Source organism: Coturnix japonica, chromosome 3, assembly GCF_001577835.2.
Source record: "Coturnix japonica isolate 7356 chromosome 3, Coturnix japonica 2.1, whole genome shotgun sequence".
Classification (NCBI taxonomy): domain Eukaryota; kingdom Metazoa; phylum Chordata; class Aves; order Galliformes; family Phasianidae; genus Coturnix; species Coturnix japonica.
The window spans coordinates 69,729,341-69,757,054 of record NC_029518.1 but is presented as its reverse complement, the minus strand read 5'-3'; the positions used below and the strand labels follow the sequence as shown (position 1 = coordinate 69,757,054).

Here is a 27,714-nt window from a genome sequence, read left to right as displayed (position 1 = left end):
ACATGTAAAAATACCATTCTATATTATTTTGTGGTCCAGGTTATTTCTTAAGCTAAACTTAGATTACAAAATGAAAGACAATCTGGGCTCCATGCTGTTTGCCAAGTTCTCTGAAACTTCCCATGCCCATACAGGAGGTGAGGAAGGGAAAGAAGTTGAGTATTGACCTTATCTATTAATTGCCTCCTATATTCTTTCCCTTTGCTTGCGTTCATTTGTCATCTCATCTCATTTGGTATTTAGCTTGAAAATTCTCTAAACCAAAGTCTATCCTCTTACTCAGACTATTTTTACCCATGACTATGGCTCCTAGACAATATAACAATTAAATACCAACACAGCATTTCTTGATATTAAGAAGGGAATGCACCATTTGCTTTTAAAAGATGGTGCTGCAGGGGCAGCTTCTGCAATGACAGTAAGCAGGCCTGCAGAAATGCAATAGCCTTTCCAGAGCTATTCTTCCATAGGGATGACTTCCCAGAGAGCCAACAGATGTAGAAAAGCCCAAAGACTAATACAAAATGCACTTAACAATACTTGCTTTGATCTCACAGAAATACGTATTGAACTTCTTCTGCTCTTAGAGCTTTTAGTACGGGTAGCTACTCAGACTGGTGAAAACCTAGGCTGGCAAATGCCACAAAAATCCTGCAAGCAAACCCTCAGTTTCAGCTTCAGGGTACTGATTTCTTCTTCAGGAGTACAACATGCATTGCTCCAAGTAGGAAGATAGAGCTAGCAAACTAACAAGACATCCCACTATCTTAACAACCATTCATTAACTGACTTATTTTCCTGAGATGCCCTTTAGAATTATTCAGTTTTAAAACACTTAAAATACTGAATCTAAATGTTCAAAAGGAAATTCAGAGATAGCACATTCACCACTTCCCTTGGCCAATATCAAGTATACTAAATAAAGTATCAATTAAATAGCAGAGGTTGATATTTAACAAACCTTACCAAGCCTAAACATACACTTTTTAACTTGAAACAAAGCTCCACTGCAGCAGTGGAGTGGGCAGAGCGCATCGGCCATCTAAACCAGGTTTGCTGCTGTCTGATATAAGGCAGAATGTGGCAATACAACTGCTTCATTACAGCAAATAAGGCCACAAGTTTGCCACTGATTTATTGATTTAAAGGGTTACATGTGTGAAGTCAGCCCACTCTGACAGGGAAATGTAAAGCTCAGTGGCAATGTCTTCATGTTTTAAGAGTTTCCCAGCTTCCTGCTGCATATCTTCCATCAATGTTGCATTAACATGCAATGAAGCACAGGCAGCAGTATCCTTGGGAACTTCTCCGACTCTGATACCCATAATAGCGTGTTCTAAAAAGCACCAGTGGCTGCATTAAGCAAACTACAAACTAGGAATCATGCACAGTACTCCTAAGAACACAGATTACAGAATGGCTCTGTGCGGACTGGCTGGCCAGAGAACGCAGCAAGAAATGGGTTCAGTTTCCTGGGCTGCACCAACAGCCCTGCAAAAGAGTTAAAGAGTCATGGAATCAGAGAACTGTTTGAGTTGGAAGGGACCTTTAAATCTCATCTAGTCTAATTTCTCTGCAATGAACACCTTACAGCTAGAGCAGGTTGCTCAGAGCTCTGTCCAGCTTGACTTTGGATATCTCCAGGAACAGGGCATCCACCACTTCTCTGAGCATCCCATTCCAGTGCTTCACCACCCTTACTGTAAACACCTTTTCCTTATATCCAGTATAAATGTTCCCTGTTATACTTTGAAATCATTTCCCCATGTCAGCACTGCTAAAGAATCTGTCCCCTTCTTTCTTACAGGCCCTTTTAGATACTGAAAGGCCCCTCTCAGGTCTCCTAAGAGCATTCTCTTCTCCAGGTTGAACAGCCCCAGCTCTCAGCCCATCCTTGTAGAAGTTTGTTTGTGTGTACTTAGAGTCCTGTGAACCTGCCTTCAATTAACATCACTCACTTATCTGTCTGCTGTCTGCAAGCCACTGGTGGATCACGAGATGACTGGACGGTGGTCTAGAAAATGTTTGATGGAAATGTAAACCCTGTGCGTATGTTTTCTCTCACACTCAACCAAATCCTAAACACAAAGTTGCAATCAGCATCAGTTACAAATGGGGAATAAGCAAGTGTTAGCCACAAAGAAAGTGATTCACGAGGCCAGTAAATTAAAGCTGGATGCAGATGAAAGAGTGGGGGAAAATAAATGAATAAAATAACCCACAAAAACAGGCAAGGGTATGAACTGATATTTTCATTATTTACCATATTTGGGACCTATCTTTTAGTGTATGAGTACACACACTTTAACTTAAATAAGCCTGGGATTTTTCTGACCAAATGAGGACACTGCAACATCATATGACACCTGAGTTGGCTCTCTAGAATCCCTTGGAATCAAATGAGATTTCTGGATCGATTTTTACAACTATATCAGGACAAGATGAATTGATCATTTTCCTTCATTGTAAGGGGGAAAATAGCTAACTAGCTCAATTGTGACTACCTAGAGCTGATTTTCATATCTGTCCAGAGTTCACAGCAAACTCCAGAAGACCAAAAATGCATTTTTTAGCAGTCTGCTTAAATTTTCTCTGTCTATTCCCTACATCAGCCTTAACAACTTTCAGCAATAATTCTGAAAGCAGGTTGAAAAAGGCCAAGGAGCCTATCAGCTCAGGATCTAGACACATCCTTCCAGCCCTGAACTGCAGCGGAACATCCACCAGTGTTCTGTGGCCCCATACGAATGCAACAGCTTGGTCCCAAAAACAACAGACAGCAGCGTATTGCTCACTTCAGAATTATTGAACTAAGCTGAGCAGCAAGGCTTTCCATCAGGGATACAGAGATATCCCCAGCACTGCATCCATTTCTGGGGCTACGCTGGTGCCCTACTCAGCATAGAGCCCACTGCATCCATCTGAGGGCAGGATGATGCATATCCTAATTTAACACCACTGCACGCAACCAGCTTGCATTCAATGCATTCAACTGCACTCCCCTCTGTTTTCCCTTCCCAATAGCACACACCTTCCTTCCATCCAGGCAAGCAGAGAGAAATCATTTCCAACAAGACGACATTCAAACATGACTTAGGGCACGGGAGCACATCAGGTCTCTCATTTAGCAGCCTGTGATTGTTTGCAGAGCAGTTACTGGTGTGAAGTCTCATTAACTTCAGTAATGTAGTAAGTCCCAGTGATTTCAGCAGCACTTAATCATGTACTTACAAGTTGGCTGAGCATGAGTGTACACAGGCACATGTACTTTGCTGATTACAACAATTTTTTTGACACTAAACACACACATTGCAGAATCAAGCCAGAGACATCAGGATTGTCAAGCACAGCACAAGGGCTGCCACAAAAGCACTGACTCCTATTTTGATATGTTAACCCACAGTGTTAGAGGTGGATGTTGGTGGCACAGCAGTAGAAGTTGAACATTCCCATCAGTATTCCAGTACGTGTTGTTGCCATGTGACAGATGGCAGCAGAGGGGCAGTCTGACAAAATGGCATCTGACATGGCAGTTCATATGGAGCAAATATGTGCTTGAATCCCTCCATGTAGAAAAAATGGAATTCAGTGACATTCCTCATAGCTTGATGAATGTTTATGGAGACCAAACGGTGGGTGTGAGCACAGTGAGGAGGTGGGCGGTGCATTTCAGCAGTGGTGACAATGACAGTGGGGTCACCTCCATTGGCACAGATATTCAGAGCTTGGCATGGAGGCTCTTATTTGTTGCTGCCAGAAATACATAGCTAATGGTGGCGACTATGCTGAAAAATAGGGTTTTGTAGCTGATAATTTTTTTCTTTCAATTGGTGTTATTGCATTCTTTATACCTGTTGTTGTTTCCCTGGAAATAAATAGGAGGCACTACTTTCGGAGCAGCCTGCATCATTTAGGTACCCCAGACTTAAACTCATGATAATGGAAAAAAATAAAATAAAATAAAAATTAGAGGTGTTTAAGTCATTGGGCTGTGAGAGAATTTCCCATAAATATGCAGAGAACTAACTGCAGTCATCTTGGAATTGTTAATGATCATTTTCAAGACATAAAAGTGAGCAAGAAAGAACAGTTCCAGCTCTAGAAATGCATAAATGCAATACTTTTAAACGTGAAGGTAGAGGTCTTGAAGCACGTTATATCTGTCAAACTAACTTTCAGCCTCTGAAACAGAACAAATTGTTTAAAAAGTTGTGAATGCCTGGACAACTATGATGATAATTAAAAAGCAGTTGAAATGGGTTTGTCAAGAAGTGAATTACATTAATTGAAGCTAATCTCCTTTTCTGACAGGATAATTGCTCTAGCAAATAAGTGGGAAATAGCCGATACGATGCCTCTTGACAACGAGGAGCTTTAGACGCTGTTCTATACACATCTTCTTAGGCCAGCTAAGACAGTATATTCAGAGCCAGTCAGCAACCTGGTAGGTGAAGCAGTTGAAAAACTGTTCCCAAAGCGCCATAACTGATGGTTAGCTGCCATTCTGGGAAGGTTTCTCCAGAGAACAGCCAGAGGAGTTTGTCCTGAGAAAGTTTTATTCACCATTTCCATTTACACCTCAGATGATGACACACGGGTGTGCTTCCACAGTTTGGTGATGACATTAGATTGGGAAAAGTTGTGAAACACTTTGAAGTAGCATTAAAAATGAGCATAAGAAATTGAAGAGGCAGCATAAAATCAACCAGAATCAACCAGGTGAGATATAAAACAGAAAATTACAAAGTGGTCCGCTCTTCAAAGGGATATCTAATGAGGAATGAAAATTAAATACAGAACATGAAATGTCTGTGTAGGCAGAAAACAACGTGGGAGATCACAAACTGGAGAGTCAACACTGATACAAAAAGTAATTATTCCACTTTACTCAGCTCTGGCAAGACCCAGCAAGAGCAGCGCTGTGCTCAGAACTGGGCACTGTGCTCTGAGGAAGACAATGACGATCTACACCAAGGGGGGAAAGTGCAACGGTGAGGGCAGCTGAAGGAATAAGGTTTGGATGGCTTAGAAATAAAGCAGTAAACTCAGAAATGAAGGGATTAAGGTGGACCATTATAGCAGCACTTCAAAGTGCAGATGGCTGTCATAAAAGATTTGGTGGCCATTGTTCCACCGTGACGACTAAAAGGAGAAAGATCGGATCTGTTTGCAGCAGTGGTTTGAGTTAGGTATTACAAACACATTCTAACAGTCAGGATTGCTGAACATTGAAACAGGCTATTTCAGAGGCTGCAGAATCTTCCCTCCAGGAGTCCCGATTCTAATTCTCTTGAAAGAGCACATGACAACTTTGTTTGTCTAATAGAAACAAAAAAAGCTGCATGTGTGTATACGGTCACGAGTGAGTTTGAAAGGTAATTCTCTTGCCCTCTGTAACTGAGCAGTTACTCAACTCTTTAAAACGTTACATCTCAATTCAGTGTTTTTGTAAGCACCGTCTTACAACAGGATCGGACCTACATTTTTCCTTCTGCAATTGCGCCTAAGAAATGGAATGCGTGTCTCAGATCTTTTAATGCAGCATAATTTAATGCAGTTTTTGTATTTCAATAGTATGCATAAATCACTGCAAAAAGAATCGCTATCTCACTGTAAGAAGAGAGCTACTAAACTGTGTGTCCTAGACAAAGGAAATATTTTTCAAGTGCCTTGCCTCAGGGGGGATTTAAAGGAGGAAGTTAATGCATTCCAGCAAGAATCTCCATCACTATAATACCAGTGGATTAATTGTAAGTAAAGCTAAGGCTGGGAGAGAGCAAAATTTGCAGCATATGGAATGTTGATGAAAAGTGAGGGAATGCTGTTGAAGACAAATATATAGCTTGAAATGGATTTTATTTTAAAATGGTGACATTCTTTCAGCATTTCTGTTATTCCCATGACTACCTCTCAGGGCTACGAATGACTTTTTCATTTTATTCCAATAAATCATTTCTGAATCAAGAATTCATTACATTTCCATCTTTTCATTTTCACTGCAGTGGTTTCTTTCTCTGTGCAACGGCTTCATCACCTGATTGCAATCAATATTGCTGTAACAGGCAGTACATGCAGTTCATCATCAGCGGGAGAAGGGTAAGGGATTACAGGGCACTTACACTACCCTTGTTTAAAATCCATCCCTCTGCCTTCGCCTGCCCTTTGCAGGATGCATCTCTTTTTTTTCCTTCTATAGACGCATGGATCTCTATTACACCAAAGATGGTCAGTTATTAATTCGCTGAAAGAAAATAAAAATCCAAGACATTCATTTTAAAAATCACTATGTTACTTGCACTCTCGAGAGGCATTTCTTTGCTTTATCACAGCAAAGAGCTGCGTGCCACCACTAGGTAATAAACTGATCATAAAAGAGCTAAAATGCAAATTCAGGAACACAGGAGGCAGACCAAAATGAATATAAGCAAACATAATTTCTTTTACTTGTTCTCACACCTGCAGCCTTCAGGTTAGGTGGAATATTGATGGTCATTATTTTAAACATCCCCTTCATCCCCAAAAAGTTTTCACAAGAACTGTCCCATCCTGATGGCCGGTGAAGCTTTTCTCCTGCACTGGTGAAAAAGAGCCAGTTCTTATATACAGAATTTAAAATGAAAAGAAGAAAAAAAGAAAAAGTCTCTGTGGAGCCATCCTAATTTAAATGCTTATCTTGCAAAACAGGGAAGGGAATGAAGAAAATAGCACAATGATGGGAAAATGTGTCAGTCTTCAGGACAGCATTTCTTTCAGTAATTCATTCAGTTTACAGCTAGAACTCTGCAAGAACCTATTGAACATGCAGGCAGTGTACATCAGTCAGAGAACAATGGGAAATGATAAACAAAAAAGACAGTGGAAAGCTAGAAAGGCACCGTTAATTGCAGGCAACAGTATTAAGGTTAGTATTAAAAGATTTAAAATGAGAATGTAACCCCTCCCGTTCTTTTCAGACAGCTCTAAAACTAATTTGAGAGATTCTTTTCTAAGAAAACAGCTCAATCCATGATCTGGGCAAGTGTGTTGAAATGTGCTACCTGCCCTCTTCAGTTATTCCCTTCCTCTGGAAAGAGGGATTCTCCATGCAACCTGAAAGAAGATGTTGCAAAAACATTTTCCTCTCCCTCTTCCAGCTGATGTTGGAGACAACCTACAGACCATGCTCTGCACACATTTTCTTCTTCCTGCTGGGGAATAGTTAGTCAGCTTCGCTCATTATAAAATACGGCTATATAAACCTACACAGGTGATTTTGAACATGGATGAAAATGGCCCCAGCCAGTATCAATAAGGAAGGTAAGAATACACGGGATCAATTTTCTTCTCCTTTCGGAATTCACATCTCATTTGTACTCAGTTTTCATCGGCAGATCTTTTCTACTGCTGCCCTGCACAAACCTTCCATTTGACTGTCTCAGTTTCTTTTATATTGCTGCGGACAAACAAATTCAGCACCCTGGAAACAGCAGTACGCATTGTCTAACACGCTAGTTGAGTCTGTTCCAATGTTTTCAGCAGTTTTCCTCACCCGGTACCATCCTTCAGCTTGAAAAGCTTTTGTGCTGACATTTTAGTATTTCTAGACTAAAATCACTCTTCTTTCCACGTTTTATTTCACCGAGTTAAAAGAACGATTTATATTCTCCTCTCATAAAAGAGATTCTCCGTCCTACTTATAATCCCTAGTGCCCTTCTCTGTACCTCCTGCAGTGCAATCTAATCTTTTCTGACCAATAGTGACCAGGATTGCACAAATTGTTTCAGATCAGCCAGATGTTTTATTTTCACTTGCAATATCTAATGGAAATATCCAGCCTGTCAAGCCATATGATTGTACAAACTTCCTTTTTTTTTTTTTCCTTGGTAGACAGAGCACATCTCTGACTGGGTCATCCTCAATTAATACAATGATCACTTTTCACTCACTGTCACCTCCAACTGATGAGTTTCCCCTGCAGAGAAAGGACTGCTATCAGTCTACTTGTATTTTATGTTTTGAAAATTAATCCCATTCTATTATTTAGGATTTCAAGGTCATCCAATCTCCATCCCTCTCTTATTGCAAGTGTCTCACTATTTTGTGTCATCAGCAAATTTCATTATTACAGCTCATATTTTTGTACCTACATCATTAATGGAAATTTCTGGCTGAATAAATATCTACTGATGTCTCAGATGGGTATGCGATAGGTTTTTTGCTTTCATCTCAAATGTGGAAACATTCATTTTCATATCTTCTTTCTCATTACCCCCTGCTTTAATTTCCTTTGTAAGGAAACTCAGCCAGGCTTCTGACAATTCTCACTTTATTCTTACCCTCCTTAATACTTTTATAAGCAATCATTTTGTTCCATTCCCTTCAAGCTTCTGATTGTTCTCAATAACCCTTTTGAAGCGGCTATTTACCCAGCTGTGACCAACCATCCCTCTAGTCTGAAATATGAATTTCAGATACTTTTTCTTTGCAGACACTTTACAGACGCCAAGCCACATGCAAGTCCACAACCACCTAAATGACGTTGTCATCATTCATTCATTTCCTTAATTTCATCAAGTTTGACCTTTGTAATTAAAAATCTGTTACCAACCTGGTTCTGCTCTAAGTAAATATTTTTCCTAATAATCCTATGAAAAGTATTTCTCTCCAGACTTGAACTAAAACATCTCAAGCACATGTACATCTAATAGAAACTCTCTGCCATCTTTCTCCAATATTGACTCAAACAAGTTCTTTAACTTTTTTATCAGTTTTTTTTTTCCCCCAAATATCTATCACATTGCAAATTTTAATCCTCAATCAATTCATTTACCTCCATAATACTTTAAGTGTCTTATTATTTCTGTTCCTGTCCTAAATTCTCCTCCATCACATCTTCTGGTATCCTTTAAGAATCAGTCACTCCAGTTTTATTGCTTGGGTTCCACAGATATATATACATCATAGCTGTTCCTTGCAAACACGACATTCTCCCTGGAAGAGTTGATAGTCCTCCTCCTAGGTGTCAACTACATGCAATCTACAAAGGACTCTCATTATTATTTTACATAACACAATCTTTTCTCCAGCCACAATCAGCATCCCAAAACGTACAACCAAAGTACCTGAAGATCCATAAGACACACCTCCTCTTAATGACAGATTTTCTGAGGCACAGGAAGTGAAACAGCTTGGCAGCTCGGAAAGCAAATGGGATCCTGGGCTCCATCAGGAGAGGGGTGGTCAACAGGGATAGGAAGGTGATTGTCCCTCTCGGCTCTTGTGAGGCCCCATCTGGAGTACTGTGTCCAGGTGCGGAGCCCTCAGTACAAAAAAGACATGGAGATTTTGGAAAGGGTCCAGAGGAGGGCCACAAAGATGATCAGGGGGCTGGAGCACCTCCCCTTGAGGACAGGCTGAGGGAGTTGGGTATGTTCAGCCTGGAGAAGAGAAGGTTGTGGGGTGACCTCATTGCAGCCTTTCAATACCTGAAGGGAACCTACACCCAGGATGGGAGTAAACTCTTCGAAAGGGCTGACAATAGCAGGACACGGGGAAATGGTTTTAAGTTAAAAGAGGAAGATTTAGGTTGGATGTTAGGAGGAAGTTCTTCACTAGGAGAGTGGTTAGGCCCTGGAACAGGCTGCCCAGGGAGGTTGTGGATGCCCCGTCCTTGGAGGTGTTCAAGACCAGGTTGAACGGGGCCCTGGGCAACCTAATCTAGTAAATGTGTGTGTTTGGTGGCCCTGCCAGGCAGGGGTTGAAACTACATGATCCTTGAGGTCCCTTCCAACCCAGGTCATTCTGTGATTCTGTGAAACATGGAACTAGGAAAGCACCACACTGTGGGTATATCCTGAGTCAGTCAAGCGGCAAGAGTGGATGAAAGCATACCTGAATCTCAAATGAATTTTTGACAATGAGGAATCTTTACCATTATAAGTCCTCATCTTAAATCTTTATTTCTGGCGTCCTCTAGTAATAAGCCTGTCAATTCTTCTTAACAAGAATTTTCATCTTCGTGCTGGGGTAAAACTCAGGTCTTTCCATTCTTAGTATTCCATCTTTTCTTTGTTGTTTCTCACAGTCTCTGTCCCACTTTTCTTCCTTGGACTCTTCTCCTCTGTGGATTCATTGCCCTTTCCCCCTCCAGAGACTTCTGCCTCTTCTGCTTTTTTATTTTCCAATACAAGAAATGTCCCCATTAACTGTATTTCCCCTTCAACAGTCAGACTTCTAACCTAATTTGTGAAGAAAACAGGTATCTGAAAAGCCTGCCTTCTCTGTGGAATCTGTTTCGACCCTAACATCTTCAGGCATCTGTTCTTCCATGTTTTACAAAGGTGGATAGAGATAGGATAAGGGGTAATGGTATTAAACCAAGACAAGGGAGGTTCAGGTTATATCATAGGAAGTTTTTCACACAGAGGGTGGCGAAGCACTGGAACAGGTTGCCCAAGGAGGCTGTGGATGCCCCATCCCTGCAGGCATTCAAGCCAGCTGGATGTGGCTCTGGGCAGCCTGGTTGGTGGTTGGTGACCCTGCACATAGCAGTGGGGGTTTAAACTAGATGGTCATAGTGGTCCTTTTCAACCCAGGCCATTCTATGAGTCTACATACCACAATCTAGCTTCTGTCAGGATTCAACAATAGGATGAACAGCACAACTCTGTACACAGTACTGGATTCCCTCTTTTTTTGGACACTGCTACATTTGTCATCACACTTTCATTGTTGACAATTGTTGACAATCGTTGACAAGAAAAAAGGGCCAGTTGTGGTCTTTCCTTCTACTTACTAACTCCACCATTGGTCTCCAGGGTGGAAGTCTAGCAATTAACCACCTCTGAACTGCATCACAGTATCACAGTATTATCAAGGTTGGAAAAGACCTAGAAGATCATCTAGTCCAACCATTACCAATACTTCCCAGCTAAATCATATTCATCAACACAGCATCCAAACGTTTCTTGAACACTCCCATGGTCGGTGACTCCACCACCTCCCTGGGCAGTGCATTCCAATGCCTGACTACCCTTTCCTAGAAGTAATACTTCCTAATGTCCAGCCTGAATCTCCCCTGGCGCAGCTTAAAACCATTCCAACCTGTGATTAAAGGCAGGAACGCTCCCTTGCATCAGACCCCTGGAGGCCTTTGCGCGAGTCCCGTTCAGAGCAGGACAGCTGAAGGACAGGCTTCTTTCCACTTGATCCCGCTGAGAACAAACCTACCAGCCCTTTCTCTACCATCTCCACACCCTCACACCCCCATGCCGCCCTCCCTCCATCGCCGTCTCCGAGGCTCGATGTGAGCTCCATGAGGCGCCATTTGCCGCCAAAACCGTTGGGCAGGAGGGCGGGTTGGGTTGTCACGTGGCCGCGCGGCCGTTGGAGGGGGCGTGGCGTGGCGTCACGTGACGCGCGGAGGCGCGCGCTCCCCCTTCCCGCCCTCGCCCCTCCCGCGCGCTCCCCCCCCCCCGCCGTCCTCTCCGGCACGTGACCCCTCCCCGGAACGTGGCATTGTGTAATCACGTGACGCGGAGCCGAGCGAGGAGCGGGGGGGGCGGGAGGCCGAGAGAGGAGGGGGGGCTGCGTACGCGACGGAGCGGGGTGCGAAGATGGCGGACGAGGAGGCCGAGCAGGAGAGCGGCAGCCCCGGCGGTGACCTGCTGGAGCTGCGGCGCCTGAGGGAGAGGCTGCTGGAGCTGGAGACGGGGCTGCGGGAGAGCGCCCAGCCCGCCGTGCAAGCGGCCACCGAGTACTGCACGCAGCTGTGCCAGGTCAGGCCGCCCTCCTCTCCTCTCCCTTCCCTTCCCCCGCTCCGTGCTGTCGGAGGCTGCCGGCTCAGGGGGAGCTGCGGGGCGCTGCCCGGCGGCGGCGTCGCTCTGTCGGTTGGAGCGGGTGCCGTGGGCCCGTGTGGGCGGTTGGCCGCGGGCGGTTGGGCCGGGCGGCCCGTCTCGCTGCGGGCTGTGGGATCGGGCGGTCCGCCCCCTGCGCCCGGAGCCGCTGTGCCGGCCCGCGCTCCCCTGCCCCCGCCTTCTCTCCTCCCCGGCGGCCGCCCCGCGTCTCGCGGTCTCCAGGCCCCTTTGTTGCGCTGTACGGCTCGGCTCAGCCCAGGGCCCTTTGTTCCCGGCGGCGGCGGACGGACCCCCCCTCCTCTTTTCTCTCCCTCCCCCCCCCTCGTACCCTGCTCTCCCGCACCCCTCCTCCCAGGGGGGCGGCGGCTCGGGGGCCCGGCTCCTCCGCTGGGGGGAAGCGGGAGCGCGGCCCGGGTGCTCTATCGTAGCCGGCGGCGATTCGGAGTCGCTGGTATCCGGGATGAGGGGAAGCGGTGGAGGACTAAACTTAGGGCTCCGGTGATGGCAGAAGGGCTGAAGGTCGGCGGTGCCGCCCTCCCTGTCGCTCCCTGCCTTCACGACGAGGGCGAGGGGTGCCTGGGGCCCCGTGTCCCACTGCTGCAGGTGCTGCTGCTGAACTGCTGACCCCGCAGCATCCCTCGCCCTACAAACTTCGGTGTGGGCTGCTGTAAGGCACGCTGTTCCATCTTAGCCGTGTGCGTGCCTGTGTGTTGCCCTCCTTTCTCCTATGTGTCCTTTTTCGGCTGACGTTGGGCATGACACAGTGTGTGAAACAACCCTTGAGGCGCTGAATTTCTCTCCAACTCCTCCCGTAGCTTTGGTCTCGGTTTTAACAAGAGGCGTATCAGATAACAGCGGTAACATCTGCTTACACGTTGCTGTCAGCCATTCATGGAGCATGGACAACTTTGTGAAAGGTGGAATGGATGATTGTGAATTCAGAGATGGGTTTTGATCTCTCAGAGGTGGGTTTGTGGCTCTGTGTCTTCTCTGAAGGAGTTTATTCCTGGTGGAAGCCATTACGGGCTGCCCATTTGCATGTCTGTCACTTCGGCTCTAGCTGAGCAACCACTTTTGGGTAACCAGGGAGATCCGCTGCCAAGCACTTTGTGCACGTTTCCCATCTCGTGTTTGATTTCATTCATACGGGACTTGTATTTTAGGTTCGCTCTCATCGACATTTACCACACTTGGGTAGAATATCTGTGTGGATGCACAGAAACAAGAGTGGTTTATGTTGGCTCGCATTGCTGTGTTCTCAGCCTGTCCGATCTTTGTGGCAGCTTGCTTAGATTCATAGTGGTGAGGTGGAAACCTGGCTCTGGCCTGGGCTGACAACTGAATGAGCTGTTTGTGGGTGGACGTGGTTGGCAAGTGGGAATGCAGACACCTTTCTGGCATCAAGTAGGTTACTGGTGTTAGAAGCAGATTTATCAAATAATGATTGCGTGTGCTTAGTGAGCAGCTTCACGAGATTTGATTGATTTTAGCACAGAGCAAAAATTCATGCGATTATGAGTTTAATGGCTGTTAACAAAAGTCCATTCTGAGGCCTGATTCTTTCTGAAATGTACACCTTTGGAAAATGAGTTTTGCTGTAGCAAAAAGAGTTGCATGGAAATTGATTTAGGTAAGAATCTGCACTCGTTAGAAATGTTACTGTCACAGAATTATCAAGGTTGGAAAAGATCTAGAAGATCATCTAGTCCAACCATTACCAATACTTCCCAGCTAAATCATTTTCCTCAACACAACATCCAAACGTTTCTTGAACACTCCCATGGTCGGTGACTCCACCACCTCCCTGGGCAGTGCATTCCAATGCCTGACTACCCTTTCCAAGAAGTAATACTTCCTAATGTCCAGCCTGAATCTCCCCTGGTGCAGCTTAAAGCCATTCCCTCTAGTTCTGTCATCAACTACATGAGAGAAGAGGCCAACCCCCAGCTCACTACAACCCCCCTTCAGGAAGTTATAGAGAGCTATAAGGTCTCCCTTGTCACCTCTGTACCAAGAGAGTAGGAAGGCTGGACCTGTTCCTGCTGTGTGCGAGCATCATGATGTGTAACACTGAAAGCTGAGACATGCTGTTCCATGTTGAATGACTTCTCTTTGAGATCTAAACAGACATGATGGAATAATTAAGGTTGGAAATGACCACTAAGTTGGCCTAGTCCAGCCATTGACCTGTCACACCGCACCTGCTAACCGTGTCCCTCAGCGCCACATCTGCAGGATGCTTCATGTGAGAAGCAGTCATGTTGGCCGGGTGATTTTTGTCTTTACATTCATTCACCTATGCTGATGATGCCAAAATACTTGCTCAGCTTCTTGTGCAGTTTCAGTCCTTTATTGGGGCTAACACCGAACAGCACTTACGGTTCAGAGAGTAGCTGAGCTACTTAGCCTGCACTTAGTGACAGATTATGAAAAATTCATGTCTTGGTAAAAGCCATCTCAGAAATCTGTGTTTTAAATAACAGTTTAAGGGCATCTGCCGTGATTTCTAGGATCGAGTCTTTGGATGTATGTGCTTAAAAGAATAATTAGGCTTCTCATACATACAAAACAGAGCTTTGTTTGAATCTTAAGTCTGGAAGTGCAGCACAGAGGAAGTGTTTGAGCGTGGTTTCACCTGTGGTGTTCTTCATGCTCAGTTTCTAGGCGTGAAATAACTACACAGAACTTGGAAAATCATGCGTTCTGGTTTTAGTTTACCAATAGAGCGCGTTATTTTCAGTTGTAATCAAAGTTCACATTGTTATAGATATGTGTAAAATGCATTTTTAGTTGTGATTCATACTCTTCTGTTGCAGTTTGGAAGTTAGCAAGTCCTCAGCAGTTGTATCACAAACAGTGCACGCAGACTAGAACTGACAAAGCAAGTATCTTCAGATGTAGTGACTGTAAACTGAAAGCATGAATTTGCAAGAGATCAGAATGGTCCAAAGAAAGTGTTGTTTTCATCACCACGTGGTTGGTTACATTCTTTTCCGACTTTGTTCTTTAAGGGTATCTGTTGATTCCCATCTGTATTCAGTTACAAAAGAGCAAAATGAGTTTGTATTCCTCTGCGAGCTAGAGAAAACACAGTGCCAATGGGGATAGCCAGGATGTGGGCACTGTTCATTACCCATTTTTCATTGCCCACTGTGATCTTTATTTTCTTTCTTAACAAACAGGTAACAAAATTTATTTCTAGGTAGCGTGGTATGAAACCATTGAAGTACTTCTGCTTACCTGGAGTGTCTTTTTATAGTTGGTGTGTTTCATCTTGGACCTTATAAGTCTTATCTGCATGGCTATTTCCGTCTTCTATTTTCTGAATCTTCTTCTGAGTGTTTTTCTTCCTTCCTGTTCTTTCTTTGGAGGGTACAAACCCTCCAAAACTGTAAGGTCATCAGGTTTGTTGTACTAACACACACTGTCAACAAATAGAGAGTTGGGTTAAAAATATGAAAAGAATTGGAGCCTTTGTACTGTACTTCCATAAGAACTCTGCTGGTACATTTTGTTTTATTTGTGGGTTATCTTATTGCTATTGTCTGTTTATTATGAGAAAATCATGTGTTAAAATATGCTAACAAGTGAGTTTAGCCTTTGGTGGGACACGTTAATATTATATTAATATTCTTTCACGATAGCCTGCTTACTTGTTATTGGCCATCAGCTTAGGGTCATCTTAACACTAATAGCAAAAACAAAGCGCTGATGGAGAACTTCGGAGGGGAAAAAAATGGACCTTTGCTACTTAATTTAAAATTATTAAAAGAAATCCTATTTTTGAACTGATGTTAGTGCTGTAAGTGTATCCAGTTGATGCTCTTTAAAAACTGGTATTTGTTATGTATGGAGGTACTAATGAAGTATTCATTGGGGAGCACTTGTAAATTGGAACCACTGTAATACCTGAAGGTCCTTCTTCCCTCTGTCTTGTGTCATGCTGGATTAGGTCTTAGTAATGTTGGGATATAGCAGTCTGATCATTAATGAAAATTTTGAATTCATTGTGTATTATATAGAAATAATCACTAATGATTTGTCTGTATTGGAGGTTTATTTCATTTTCTCTTTTATTGCTACAGGCTTTCAGTTTTTATACATCAAATATTCTTCACAAAGTTAGGATGCTGTCATCATCTTTATTGTTGATTTCTTCCTCACTTTTAGCCTCTGTATTCTCAGCTGCTTCTTCAGATTCAGGATGACAGAAATAGTCTTCAGTTCTGTCTGTAGAAGCTGAAATAAAGCCTATTTTAAACCTTTCAGCTACAAACTCTGGATTTATCTCAACCCGGTGTGTCTTAATCCAATGACAAAGGAGTTTTTCACTAAGGCTTCTTTATTTTTTCCTGTAGGAACTAGAGCATGATCCCTTGCCAAGAGTCATTGTACATATAAAGACCTCAACAGACTTTGGAGGGCTTGTTTGCTGTTTCATCAATCACCTGCAGTTGTGATGCCCTTCCTCCTGATGTGACCATAAGATCAGCATTTGCTGGCAGCAAATAAACACTGTCAGCAAAATTTCAGGTGCTCTTTTAGTAGAAGGCATTTCTTCTTAATAGAACGGCTGGTCACTTATTCTTGACAGCGTTCACCAAACTCTTCATTAAGTCTGGAGGTTGATAGACGCCCTTTATTTATTTATTTATTTTTAGCTCAAAAACTGATCATGATCTTTATGTGATGCAGTCATGTTCTACTGGAATGCAGGGAGCTTTTTGGTGATACAAGTGGGTGGGTGCTGCTCAGGTGGAGCTCTTCAGTGGTAGGCAAAATCCACGCACAGAATCACACAGAATGACCCGGGTTGGAAGGGACCTCAAGGATCACGTAGTTCCAACCCCCCTGCCTGGCAGGGCCACCAAACATACACATTTACTAGATGAGGTTGCCCAGGGCCCCGTCCAACCTGGTCTTGAACACCTCCAAGGACGGGGCATCCACAGCCTCCCTGGTTGGAGGAGGGATCAACACAGATGTATTGCTGTGCATTGACCATCGCTGACCTGGGGTCTGTTCTGTGTAAGGCTTTGTGGTCATGCTGCTGAGCTTTCACTTCAATGCTTTCCCATGTAACCAGGTTTCTGTCTCTTTTGAGTATGTACTAATGCTGTAGCTTTCTTCCTTGTTTCTTCTGAGGAGCATTTTCTTTTGAGTCCAGAGAGTGATTTCTGCATTGAGCACAAAGGGCTGACAATAGCAGGACACGGGGAAATGGATTTAAGTTGAAAGAGGGAAGATTTAGGTTGGATGTTAGGGGGAAGTTCTTTACTAGGAGAGTGGTTAGGGCCTGGAACAGGCTGCCCAGGGAGGTTGTGGATGCCCCGTCCTTGGAGGTGTTCAAGACCAGGTTGGACGGGGCCCTGATCTAGTAAAGGTGTATGTTTGGTGGCCCTGCCAGGCAGGGGGGTTGGAACTACATGATCCTTGAGGTCCCTTCCAACCCGGGTCATTCTGTGATTCTGTGATCTGCTTTGATGTTTCCATCTTGCGCTTCTGCTATGCTGTATTTCTTTCTGATGTCACAGCTGATATTTCTATTTTCATATAATACCACTTTGAGGGTAAGATTTGTGTAGTAATTTCTAGTCCTCTTTTGTTTTACATCTGTACCTGTGACCTCCAGTTGATCCCTCATTCAGGAGGTGCACACAACTACCAGAAATCACAATCCTCTCAGCTGTGTTATCCCACACAGATTTCTAAGTGTGTGAAGAAAAACGATTGTAATCACTGATGCATCTCATTTAGATTTTGAGCTGCTTCAGGCATGTCTTTGCTTCTTTGTCACTATAGGACTGGACTCGCTGAACTACTCACTGCCTTACTGGTCTGCAAAAGGCATCTCCTGATCTTTAAGTTACACTATAAGAGTTGGGGAATTGCCGTCTTTTCAAATAAATACAGTATGGGTACAGATCTGCATAGAATGCATGTGCGTTTAGAAAAAACTACTGATTAGGGTAAGTCTAACCAATGACCATAATTAATCTCATTTTATCCTCAGTAGTAGCAGAACTACTTCACGTCATGCTTGATTGGAGCTAATTTTCTGTAAAAGTTCTGTGTTTTGTGCAGTAAGTTCTTGTCAATGCAAATTTCCTGTATAAAAGTGGAAATCATTGAAATAGTTAATTTTTTTTTCTACCAGTGTTTCTCTCTGAAAATCAGAATCTCATTCATTTTGCTTTTGGGTTATGTCAATGTATAAACATCCTCTTTGCTGTAGATAATTGTAGTCTGCTTGAACATACAAACTTTAGAGATGTAATGCACGGACTGGGATATCTAAGATGTTCTCACAGTGCATTTAATTTGACATATGTTTTGCTGGTGTCACATCAACTTATAAGTGATATTAATTATGGCTCAAGTGCAGTCATCTTACAAAATGTAGTTGTTTTGGGTTTATTTGAATTGCTACCATTATTTATTAGCTTAACAGGTAGACCTGGTGCACTTAGTTTTTTAGATGGCAATCTATGGAAAAAAAAAAAAGCAAACCTTGAATAACAGCTTTTTAATATTACTGTTGGGCAAGTAAGGGGAATCTTAAACTATTTTTGTTGGCAAAAGTTGAATTAAAGACCTGCTGTTACAAAAATTGCCTTTGGTTTTCATATATTGTTATCAATGTAAAAAAAAAAAACACCTCATTTTTTGTTCTTGATTGTAAATTTTCCTGCACTAAAAACTCCTTATAAAGAGGTCAAACTTAGGTAAGAGCAGTCATTGTGATGGTGTGTTTAAGTTGTGAAGGCTTTCCTTTTGAACTAGCTGGGTTTGGGATGTAGATCTGGAAGGCGTTTCATCCATCTAGACTGTGATGCTGAAGCAGGAATTGCTTTTGGTAAACTAGAACTACAAATGCTTGATTAACCTATTCTTGATAAATTCTGGTAAGAAAGATTTTGAAAACTCCATAGGTGATACATTGTAGCTCTGTTAGCTTTGCCTGTAAAGGTTTTCTTGCTGTCTAGCTTCATCTCTAGTCACTCATTAGAGTTTAAGACTTAGGATTTGTCTTGTCCTAGTAGGTGTGAAAAATGATGTATTCCTTTCCTAATAGAGGAACCATTTATGCTTTCAAGGCTATTTTTGTCTTTCTCCAATTTTCACTTTTCTGAGCAGACAGTTGAGTAAGAAGGTGGTGATCCATGTAAGAGTTAAGATTTAAGGCGGGAGGGTTTTTTTGGTGTAACATACTATTTATCATTGCTGCTACAGTCTTGGAAAAAGGGGATGGCTTATAAAGGTGTGACTAATAGAGGTAGTTCAGAAGATGGAGAAATGAATAACTAGTAACGTTTGCTCACCTTTGTGTGTAAGGTGCTGCATGTGATATCGAAACAAAGCATTGCACTTGGTTACCACAGTAAGGGAAATATTTCAGTTCAGCAAATCTGGTCTTGTAGTTACTCCGATGCAGTTTGCTGAGTTAGAGACCTGTTGTTTTAGTGAAGTTAAGATAACTCCTGTTAGCAAACCACCATTTCTCCAAGAAATACTTTCAACCAAAAATTAGTGCTTGTTGGGTATGAAGTGTGGATTACATTTAGCTTTGCCCTGTAGCATCCTTGATTTTAATTGCCCGTTCAAAGATGGAGAGATGTCTTGTTTTTATGTTGTGCTCTTTTGCAGAATCTTTATTTCCATTGTGAGTGAAAATTGGGTAATTTCATGTGGCATTTTCATTTTAATCAGCCATGTAAACATGAGTTCTTTTCTTCTCTGGGCTTTATAGATGCATATCCTGTATGCTGTAGTTCTTTCTAAGACTTCTCTGCATTGTAATGTTATTAGGAGACAGCAAGGTACTGCTTCTTCACTGCTATATACTACTAGAACTGATGCCTAGGCTTCAAATACTGTGTATGAAGCGTGTCTTCAGAAAATAGTGCCCTAGGCATTTACTTATATCGTTGCTGTTGTTGTAATTATAGTACTGTTTATAAAGGCCTCTGTATAAATCCTTGAGCACTTACAGTGCAGTGTGGATTATGCTTCTGTTTTTGTGAGGGAAGCTGGCAAGACATTATGTCATCAGCTTCTCTTAAGTAGAGATTTACAACAACTTTTTACCTATTATTTAAACTTAAATTTACAAAGTGACATGATTCCCTGTTTTATTAAGTTTGTAGCTTTGCATATGCTAAAAGTAAAGTTATATGTTTTAATAAGCATGCAGGAGATTTTCTGAGGTGTGAAACTATTCCCCTGTTTGTCTTTCCAAATATGCATTAAAGACAACTCAGTAGTATTCAGGGATCTTTCATCACTGAGGATGAACAGCAGTGCTTTTATTTGGGAAGAGTTAATCTAATAATACCTAGCACTTGTCAGAACAAAGGCTTTCAAAAAGAAGGGTATATGTGACATCAAAATGGGGCTTTATAAAGTTATACTATGGCAAGCCCTATTCGATAGGAAATTAAACCTAAAAAAACAAATGACCATGTGTAGTTTTTTGCAAGTTTTACTCTAATAAGGTTTTTTCACCATTTCCTCTTCACACACAGAAACACACACAGAATTATCAAGGTTGGAAAAGACCTAGAAGATCATCTAGTCCAACCATTACCAATACTTCCCAGCTAAATCATATTCATCAACACAACATCCAGATGTTTCTTGAACACTCCCATGGTCGGTGACTCCACCACCTCCCTGGGCAGTGCATTCCAATGCCTCACTACCCTTTCCTAGAAGTAATACTTCCTAATGTTCAGCCTGAATCTCCCCTGGCGCAGCTTAAAACCATTCCCTCTAGTTCTGTCATCAATTACATGAGAGAAGAGACCGATCCCCAGCTCACCACAACCTCCCTTCAGGTAGTTATAGAGAGCTATAAGGTCTCCGCTGAGCCTCCTCTTCTCCAGGCTGAACAATCCCAGCTCCCTCAGTCGCTCCACATAAGGCCTGTGCTCCAGACCCCTCACCAGCTTTGTAGCCCTCCTCTGAACGCGTTCCAGGGCCTCAGTGTCTTCCTTGCAGTGAGGGGCCTAAAACTGAACCTTCTGTAAGGTATGTAGTTTTCCAATAGGCAGCATCTCTGACTTCGCTATTCCTGGTGTGGAGCTAAACCAAATTCATCTTTTCATCCGAGAATAAGGAAAATCCTGTGCTAACTAATGTAGTTCTTATCTCATTATTTCATTTAATTATTCTGAACTAGTAATGCTTCTTTGTTATTGCCCTGACTCATGTAACTTTGGCCAAAAGTCCATCCAGTTCCAGGTACTGCTGGCTGGTGTTCATTCTGATCTACCTGCTGGGCAGCTGCTTTGAGGAGTGTAACTCCCTTAAGTTCCTTGGTCTGTGGTAAAATTCTTTAGGATTTCTTTAGGATAAATACCAGTCTTTATCTTGTAGCTCTGTTATACTTTGGGCTGAATATAAGGGTTATTTTATGAGTTTTCAATTGAGTTATTTTAGTATTCCTTTCTCAGACTTCTGTGTGTTGTTATAAGGAACATTACTAGGTAGGACTGCTATTGTCTTCTGTTAGTCAAAATGATGGAAAGAATCGATTCTGATGAATGGGTGAAATTGTGTTCAGTATTTATGCATCTATGCACTGAATACCATCTTGATGAATCAGAGAGGTGTATTCAGTGATCAGGCGTCAAATCAAATTACCTGTATGGAGTTCCTCAGCCCTGTGATTGCAGCTTAGAGCTCTTGATGGCACACTGTTCTGTAACAGAACAAACACAACAAAGGGGACAAGAGTTAAATACTTAGAACCACAAGAGAACAGCTGGCATAAAAATACATATGAATCAGTAATAGTGAAGATGAGGGAAACTTCAATCTGCAAATCCTACAGACCTGCAACTTGCATAATGATCTAGTTGAAACTAGCATGGCAATTAAGTCCTGTTCTTAGATAGCCAGGCAGACCTCACTAGCCGTACTGGTGGGATGACAGGAGCTCCCATTTCTGCTGTGGACTGTTAACGTGTTCAGCAGAGAGCACAGTCTTGCCTCCTAACTTTTCTTGTGCGTGGTTGCAGTGCCTGTACATTGGCACTGCTGTAAGGATGTGTTGGGCTCTCTGTGAGTCAGGTAGGCTTTGCCTTGTTCTTTCACAGGAAATGTAGATCAGGTGGAAGCACCTTTTGGGATGTCAGCTTGACATTGCTGAGCAGGACCACTTAAAATGACAAGTAACCTTCCTATTAAAGGAGAGGATTATCAATCAGGTTCTCATCAGAATTAAGAAGCTTGGAAGAAGTTGCATCCAACTGATAAAAGCAGTTAAGGCAAATATCTAACGCATATTAAACTGCGGGAAATATTTGTAATGTTTCTCTTTACTCGACCAAGAGAGCGGGTTCAAGTCATCTCTATTCCAGGAAATTCGTGTATTTTCAAAACAGATATAGTTATTTCTGGATGTCTTCCTATTTTTAATTTGTCCATATGCCAGTCTGTTAATTAAGGAATAGGTAAATTAGATTTCCTGGCAGTGGATGAAAGTCGACTGTAATGAGCATCCCACCGCATTCCAGAAATGCCTGGTTAATAGCCAACTGCTGAATATTGATATTAACTGAACACACCAAAACACGAAGGTTTGGGTATGCAATGTGGAGTTTAGACCTGAATGAGAACTTGGGAGATACATATAGCCTAGGTCTTTTCCATCCTCACTTGCGTGTGAGGATGCAAGTGAGAAATCGTAGCTGCTGACAGCATTGGAAAGAACATATTGGATACAGAATGCTAAAAGTCTACGTGCAAGCAGAAGAAAGGATAATTTCTACTGCTGTGTGTGACAAAGTGTGAGGTTTAATGAGGACATTTCATGGAATTTAAAATAATTACTTTTTGAAACAGTTTGTAGATATAAACAAAGGCTGCCCATTCATTTTCTGAGCAATGCTAGTTTTGTTTTAAAAACTAGCTGGGCTTTGAATCTTAATCAGAGTAGTGACTGAAGAATAATGGGAGGATTTGTACCGTTTATTTTGCCTGCCTACTTTGTCATTAGCAGTCTGAGCTCATGCAGTATGTTCAGTGTACCCAGATGAAAAACATACCAGGTGCTTATTCCTTCAAGAAATATGGGGAGAGAAACGTCTATCTGTTAACGAACAGCTCCATGGCGGGTTGTAGTAGCCTTGAGCCCCAGAAACAGCCCTTCTGCTGTTTCTGCTTCTGTGTCTACAGAGGTCCTTCTTTCAAACTCTGTTCCACCATAGATTAGTGATGTGTTTGCATCTGGACTGCATGCCTATATCTGGCTTAATTAAATATCTGTAATTTGAGGGCAGTGGCGCTTCAGTTACATGCATTAGAAAGCAGGTCTGAGTTGTTTTTTTTCTTCTGTTACTGTTGTTACTTTATCTACAAAGTGAAGTAGCAGTAGTTGGATAAGGGGTCTGTTATGCTTCCTGTGCTGGAGGCCTGGGGTGCTGATGTCCTTACAAACTGACTTGTAACAAGACTTACAAATAGAAACTAATCTTAAGGGTAAGCTCTTTTGTCGTCCATCATCATTATGATGATTATTATTTGATTATGAAGAAGAATCACGGATTCTTCTTGCAGTTGGTCCTAAGTCTCTTCAGAGATGTGCAACCATGAGGTAGGTGTGAGTTACGGTGAAGTAGCTGTGAAGAACCATCAAGATTATGAAAGCTTTATATAACGAATAAACGTAGAGAAAGGAGGGGGCAGTGCAAATAATCCATGCACTCATACATCTTCAGAAGCACTGACATCTGTTTAGTTAGTGCATATTTATGGTAAGGAGAACCACAATGAGATTTCTAAGATTTCCATTAAGCAGACGTAGACATTCATTTAGTTGTGAGAATGCTTTTAGGCAAAAGCCAAAAAAGAAACTCATGACTTTCTATCTTTTCCCTCAACTTTCATGTTATGTGAATGATATTCAGTAAACTTATTTTAGATAATTGACTATTACATTGATGTATGAATGTGTAGGGGTTGGGCAGAATGAGGAAATTAATCATTCATTGCAGGGTAGTTGATCACCTTTACTGGATTTCAGATGTACTCTAATTCTTGTTATTACATCAAAATGGATTAGAAGTTGGTATCAGTTCTTTAGCAATTACTTCTTTCTGGGGGAAAAAAAAAAGTATTTCTGTGAACTTACTGTTTTCAAAAATCTCCAGCAGAATTGCTTTCCTTCGGTATTGGTTTACAAATGAGTTACTGCAAGGTAATTGTATGGGACATGATTTCCTCCTGTTTCTGTGCATCTCCTTTTCACAGTAAGGATTAAGCGCTAAACTTAAGTCTCTGTCTTTATATTTTTGCAATTTTGCTGCAAGGAAGTTGTGTCACTGTGATGCAGTTTATTCTTTGTTCCAGTTCGACGGGGATCATTTTAGCTTTATGTGGTTGTTCAGCACCAGTCCTTTTGCTGTGTGGATCCACTCTTTCTACATTGCATTGCACTGAAGCGCTATATGATAATGTGAAATTTTAGGGGGACCAGCAGTTACCTGCAAACTCGCATGTTATAGAGTTCTTAAGTTTTTACTATTCATCAGCATCTTTGAATGACTCTCATAGTATCATATCACAGTATCATAGTCTCGTGCGGGTTGGAAGGGACCTTAGAGATCATCGAGTCCAGCCCCCGGGATTCGAGCCTCTGTGTAGCAGAGCGGCACTTCTACCACTTGCGCCACAGGGGGGATTCGAACTCCGGGCCCCAGTGTTGCAAGGTGGTGTTCTTAACCACTGCGCCACCAACTCTCTTCAATTTGAGTTGTTCTTGAACTCAGCAAACTCAGTTTTCACTAATTCTGTCTTGCCTTTGCTTTGCTTTTAACTTCAGGATAGAGCAGCCAGTGTTTTTAGGGTGGTTAGGCCCTGGAACAGGCTGCCCAGGGAGGTTGTGAATGCCCCGTGCTTGGAGGTGTTCAAGAGCAGGTTGGACGGGGCCCTGGGCAACCTGATCTAGTAAATGTGTGTGTTTGGTGGCCCTGCCAGGCAGGGGGGTTGGAACTACATGATCCTTGAGGTCCCTTCCAACCCGGGTCATTCTGTGATTTTTTTCTTGTGGGGAACCTGCTTTAGCAGGGGGGTTGGTCTCAGTGATCTCCTGAGGTCCCTTCCAACCCCTGTGATTTTGCAGCTGTAGAAAAGTTGGAATTTTCTGCTTGACAGAAAAGGAAAAAACACTGAGAAAGACTGGAACTGCTGCCTTGTTAGTGAAGCATAGGAATAGTATAGTAATGGAGGGGAAGAATTGGATAGTTCTGTACTGTACCTGCTGAAACAGAGTGGGAACAATTGCTTAAATATGAACCTAGGAGGACTGCTTACAACTAGATCAAGTCATTATCTCCATTAGAATTAAAGCAACTTCAGCTGCATCTTCAGCTTGACTTTGTGGAGCTGATGCTTAATAACATCGTTGTGAAGCAACTTGGAAGATGCATTCAAAATCAGAGTAGTACAGTGGCCACTTAAATCCTGAGATTCTTTGAGAACCAAAATGGAATAAAAATGGGCATTGATTTTCTTTGATCATTTGTTAATCCTAACTGTAACTTACATAGTACCTGCATGCTAGAAAAAAAACCGTAATTGTACATGATTATGTAATCCTTTGTTTAATAAATGCAGTCTTATGTTCTATACTTGCTCAAGTTTTGCTATTCTGTTCTGGGTTTTGCTGCATGATAATACCAACCATGTAAGAGCTAATGCTTTCAGTGCTTGCGTAACTACAAATTAAGATAATGATGCTAATCATTGGTAGACAAATGCTGATTCAATTAACTTGTATTGATTTTATCTAATTAAACTGTTTTGGAAGTGAATTAGAGGTACAGTTCTGAGTCAATCTGTTGTAAAATGCCAGCAGCTGGAACTACATAATCTTTAAGTTTCTTCTAACCCAAGCCATTGCATGGCCCTTCCATGCACAGATCTAAGTAATTAAAATAAAAATTAATTTTGTTGCCTTATATTGATATGGCTTGGTTCTTTATTTTGGCGTTCTGTGAGAGCAGTGGCATATCAGATAGTGATGTTTAGTCTGATGTTTGTAGTGAATATCCATTCCTTTCTAAGAACCATTTTGCATATAGTACAGCCCAGCTGAGAAAGCAATAGGAAAACAAGCAGCTTATGTTTGTGCTTCTGTGTTGGAGGCAGACATGAAAGGGAGGAAAAGATGGGTTACTGTTATGGTGATGGAGAGAAATGTCTTATTCAAGAGGGCTGACATCTCAGAGACGTGATAGGTAGACAAGATGATGTAGTTGTTTGGCTTGCTCTTTAAAACTTTGAAAATCCTGTCGATCATAGTGGTTGTTCAAAATATCTGCAAACCTGAAGTCACATGGAAAGTGAGGTAGCCTTGTTTAAGTTAGACTAAACTTTCTTTAGCACGTAGAGCTGGTTCAGGAGCTATTCCAGTGGGTTTTTTTTCCTTGAAAATTCCGTTTGACTGACAGTCTCAGTTCAGTAGCCTTGCCCTCATGCAGTGTGGATGTAAATCTTGTTTCATCCCAGCTATTCCTTAGTGGCCTCTAACTTCCTTCTCACAGCTGGGAAACATACCTGAGATTGCTTTTAAAAGTATTGATTTGTTCTTATTCAAAGTTGCAAATCGCAGGCAAGTTTTAAGGTTCCTGCTTCTTACGTGATGAAAGGTTTGTTCTCCATCTTCTGGTAGAACATTGAACAACAAGGAAAGAAAACAGTTCACAGAAAGTGGTCTTTGGCTTTTAGAACTGTAGATGATTGAGGCTGAGAACAATGGCATTTAAACACCCATAGAGATTGTTCAGGGGGTTCTTGAGGTGAAGTTTGGCTGGGAGACTTCACAAGGATATCATCTGGTACTGGTGTGTTAGTACCAAAGCCTCTTGACTCCAGGCATATCTGAGCTAGCTTATCTAATGTATACTTAGGATCCCAGAAAGAAATAAAGTTTAGGACTATTCTTAATCAGGTTCTTAGGCCAACTTATCTTTAGAGGCTGTGGAGCTCTGACGTCACAACTGGAGTTGTGGTGAATAGCTGAGGCTGTAAGCACAGCTTGGTTTATAAGCTGTCATAAACTGCACCTTGAAAGTAGACTGTAACCAGCTTTCCAGGAATTGGAAGGATGCAGCCTTTGTTATGCACTTGGTTTATTACTGGTTACAGTAATCTGTGAGGTTTTGCTTCACACTTGACAGTCGTATTCCAAAAAACTCTGCCCTCAGAAGTTCCCTTCAATTGAACGGGAAGCAAAACGGTACCAGCTGTGTTACCCTGGGGAAGTTTTTATACCACTGCTGTTGACAACATCAAGATTGTATACCTACCTACTTAATCAGAATATGTATCAATTCAGATGTAGTTTTATGTTCCTTGTGTTTTGTCCCTGAGGTTCAACACCTGAACTAAGCAGTCTTGCAGTTTGTAGCACTTGTTTTCTCTCCAGTAGCCATGCTCTAAGTCTCTGCCAAAGGAGAAATTCCTTTTTTCCTTGAAGAAAAAGTATCCTAAAAAGAATAAAGAGTATTTTATCATTGCATATTTATTCCCATAGAGATGAGAAAATCCAGTGATTTTTCACTCCTTTGATGAAAGCTTCTTATTTCTCACCTTGCTGTTCTGTCCCTGATCTAAGCAGTTGTTTTGTTACATATAATAGCTTAATTTTCGTGTTGCTGTTCACACACTGTAATCACTGGCAGTTTTTAACACTGTTCTGTGAAATACTTTGGGTTTATTTGGAACTCCTGTAGTTGCTGTGCTAATATTAAAAGTCCTATTGTATTTATTTTTAAAGAAATGTGTTAACTCTCACAATGGGGCAATGACCATATCAACCTGGATATTCAGGAGACAGTTTTTGAAGCTTCTATATCTGATGGCCTAATTGCC

At 42.1% G+C, this 27,714-nt stretch overlaps 1 protein-coding gene across 2 annotated transcripts in view; it reads left to right on the top strand.

Annotated features, from left to right (window-relative positions):
- Positions 1 to 11,519: 11,519 nt before the first annotated feature.
- Positions 11,520 to 27,714, top strand: part of ZNF292 (zinc finger protein 292) — a 52,378-nt gene continuing 36,183 nt past the window's right edge. The window contains exon 1 of one of the 2 annotated variants that reach the window (XM_015858925.2): positions 11,520 to 11,757. In XM_015858925.2, the coding sequence (XP_015714411.1) occupies positions 11,596 to 11,757 (162 nt within the window). In that variant the 5' untranslated portion in view covers positions 11,520 to 11,595. Of the gene's footprint in view, positions 11,758 to 12,247; positions 12,801 to 27,714 lie in introns of those variants that run through there. The other variant, XM_015858926.2, reaches the window with a different exon arrangement.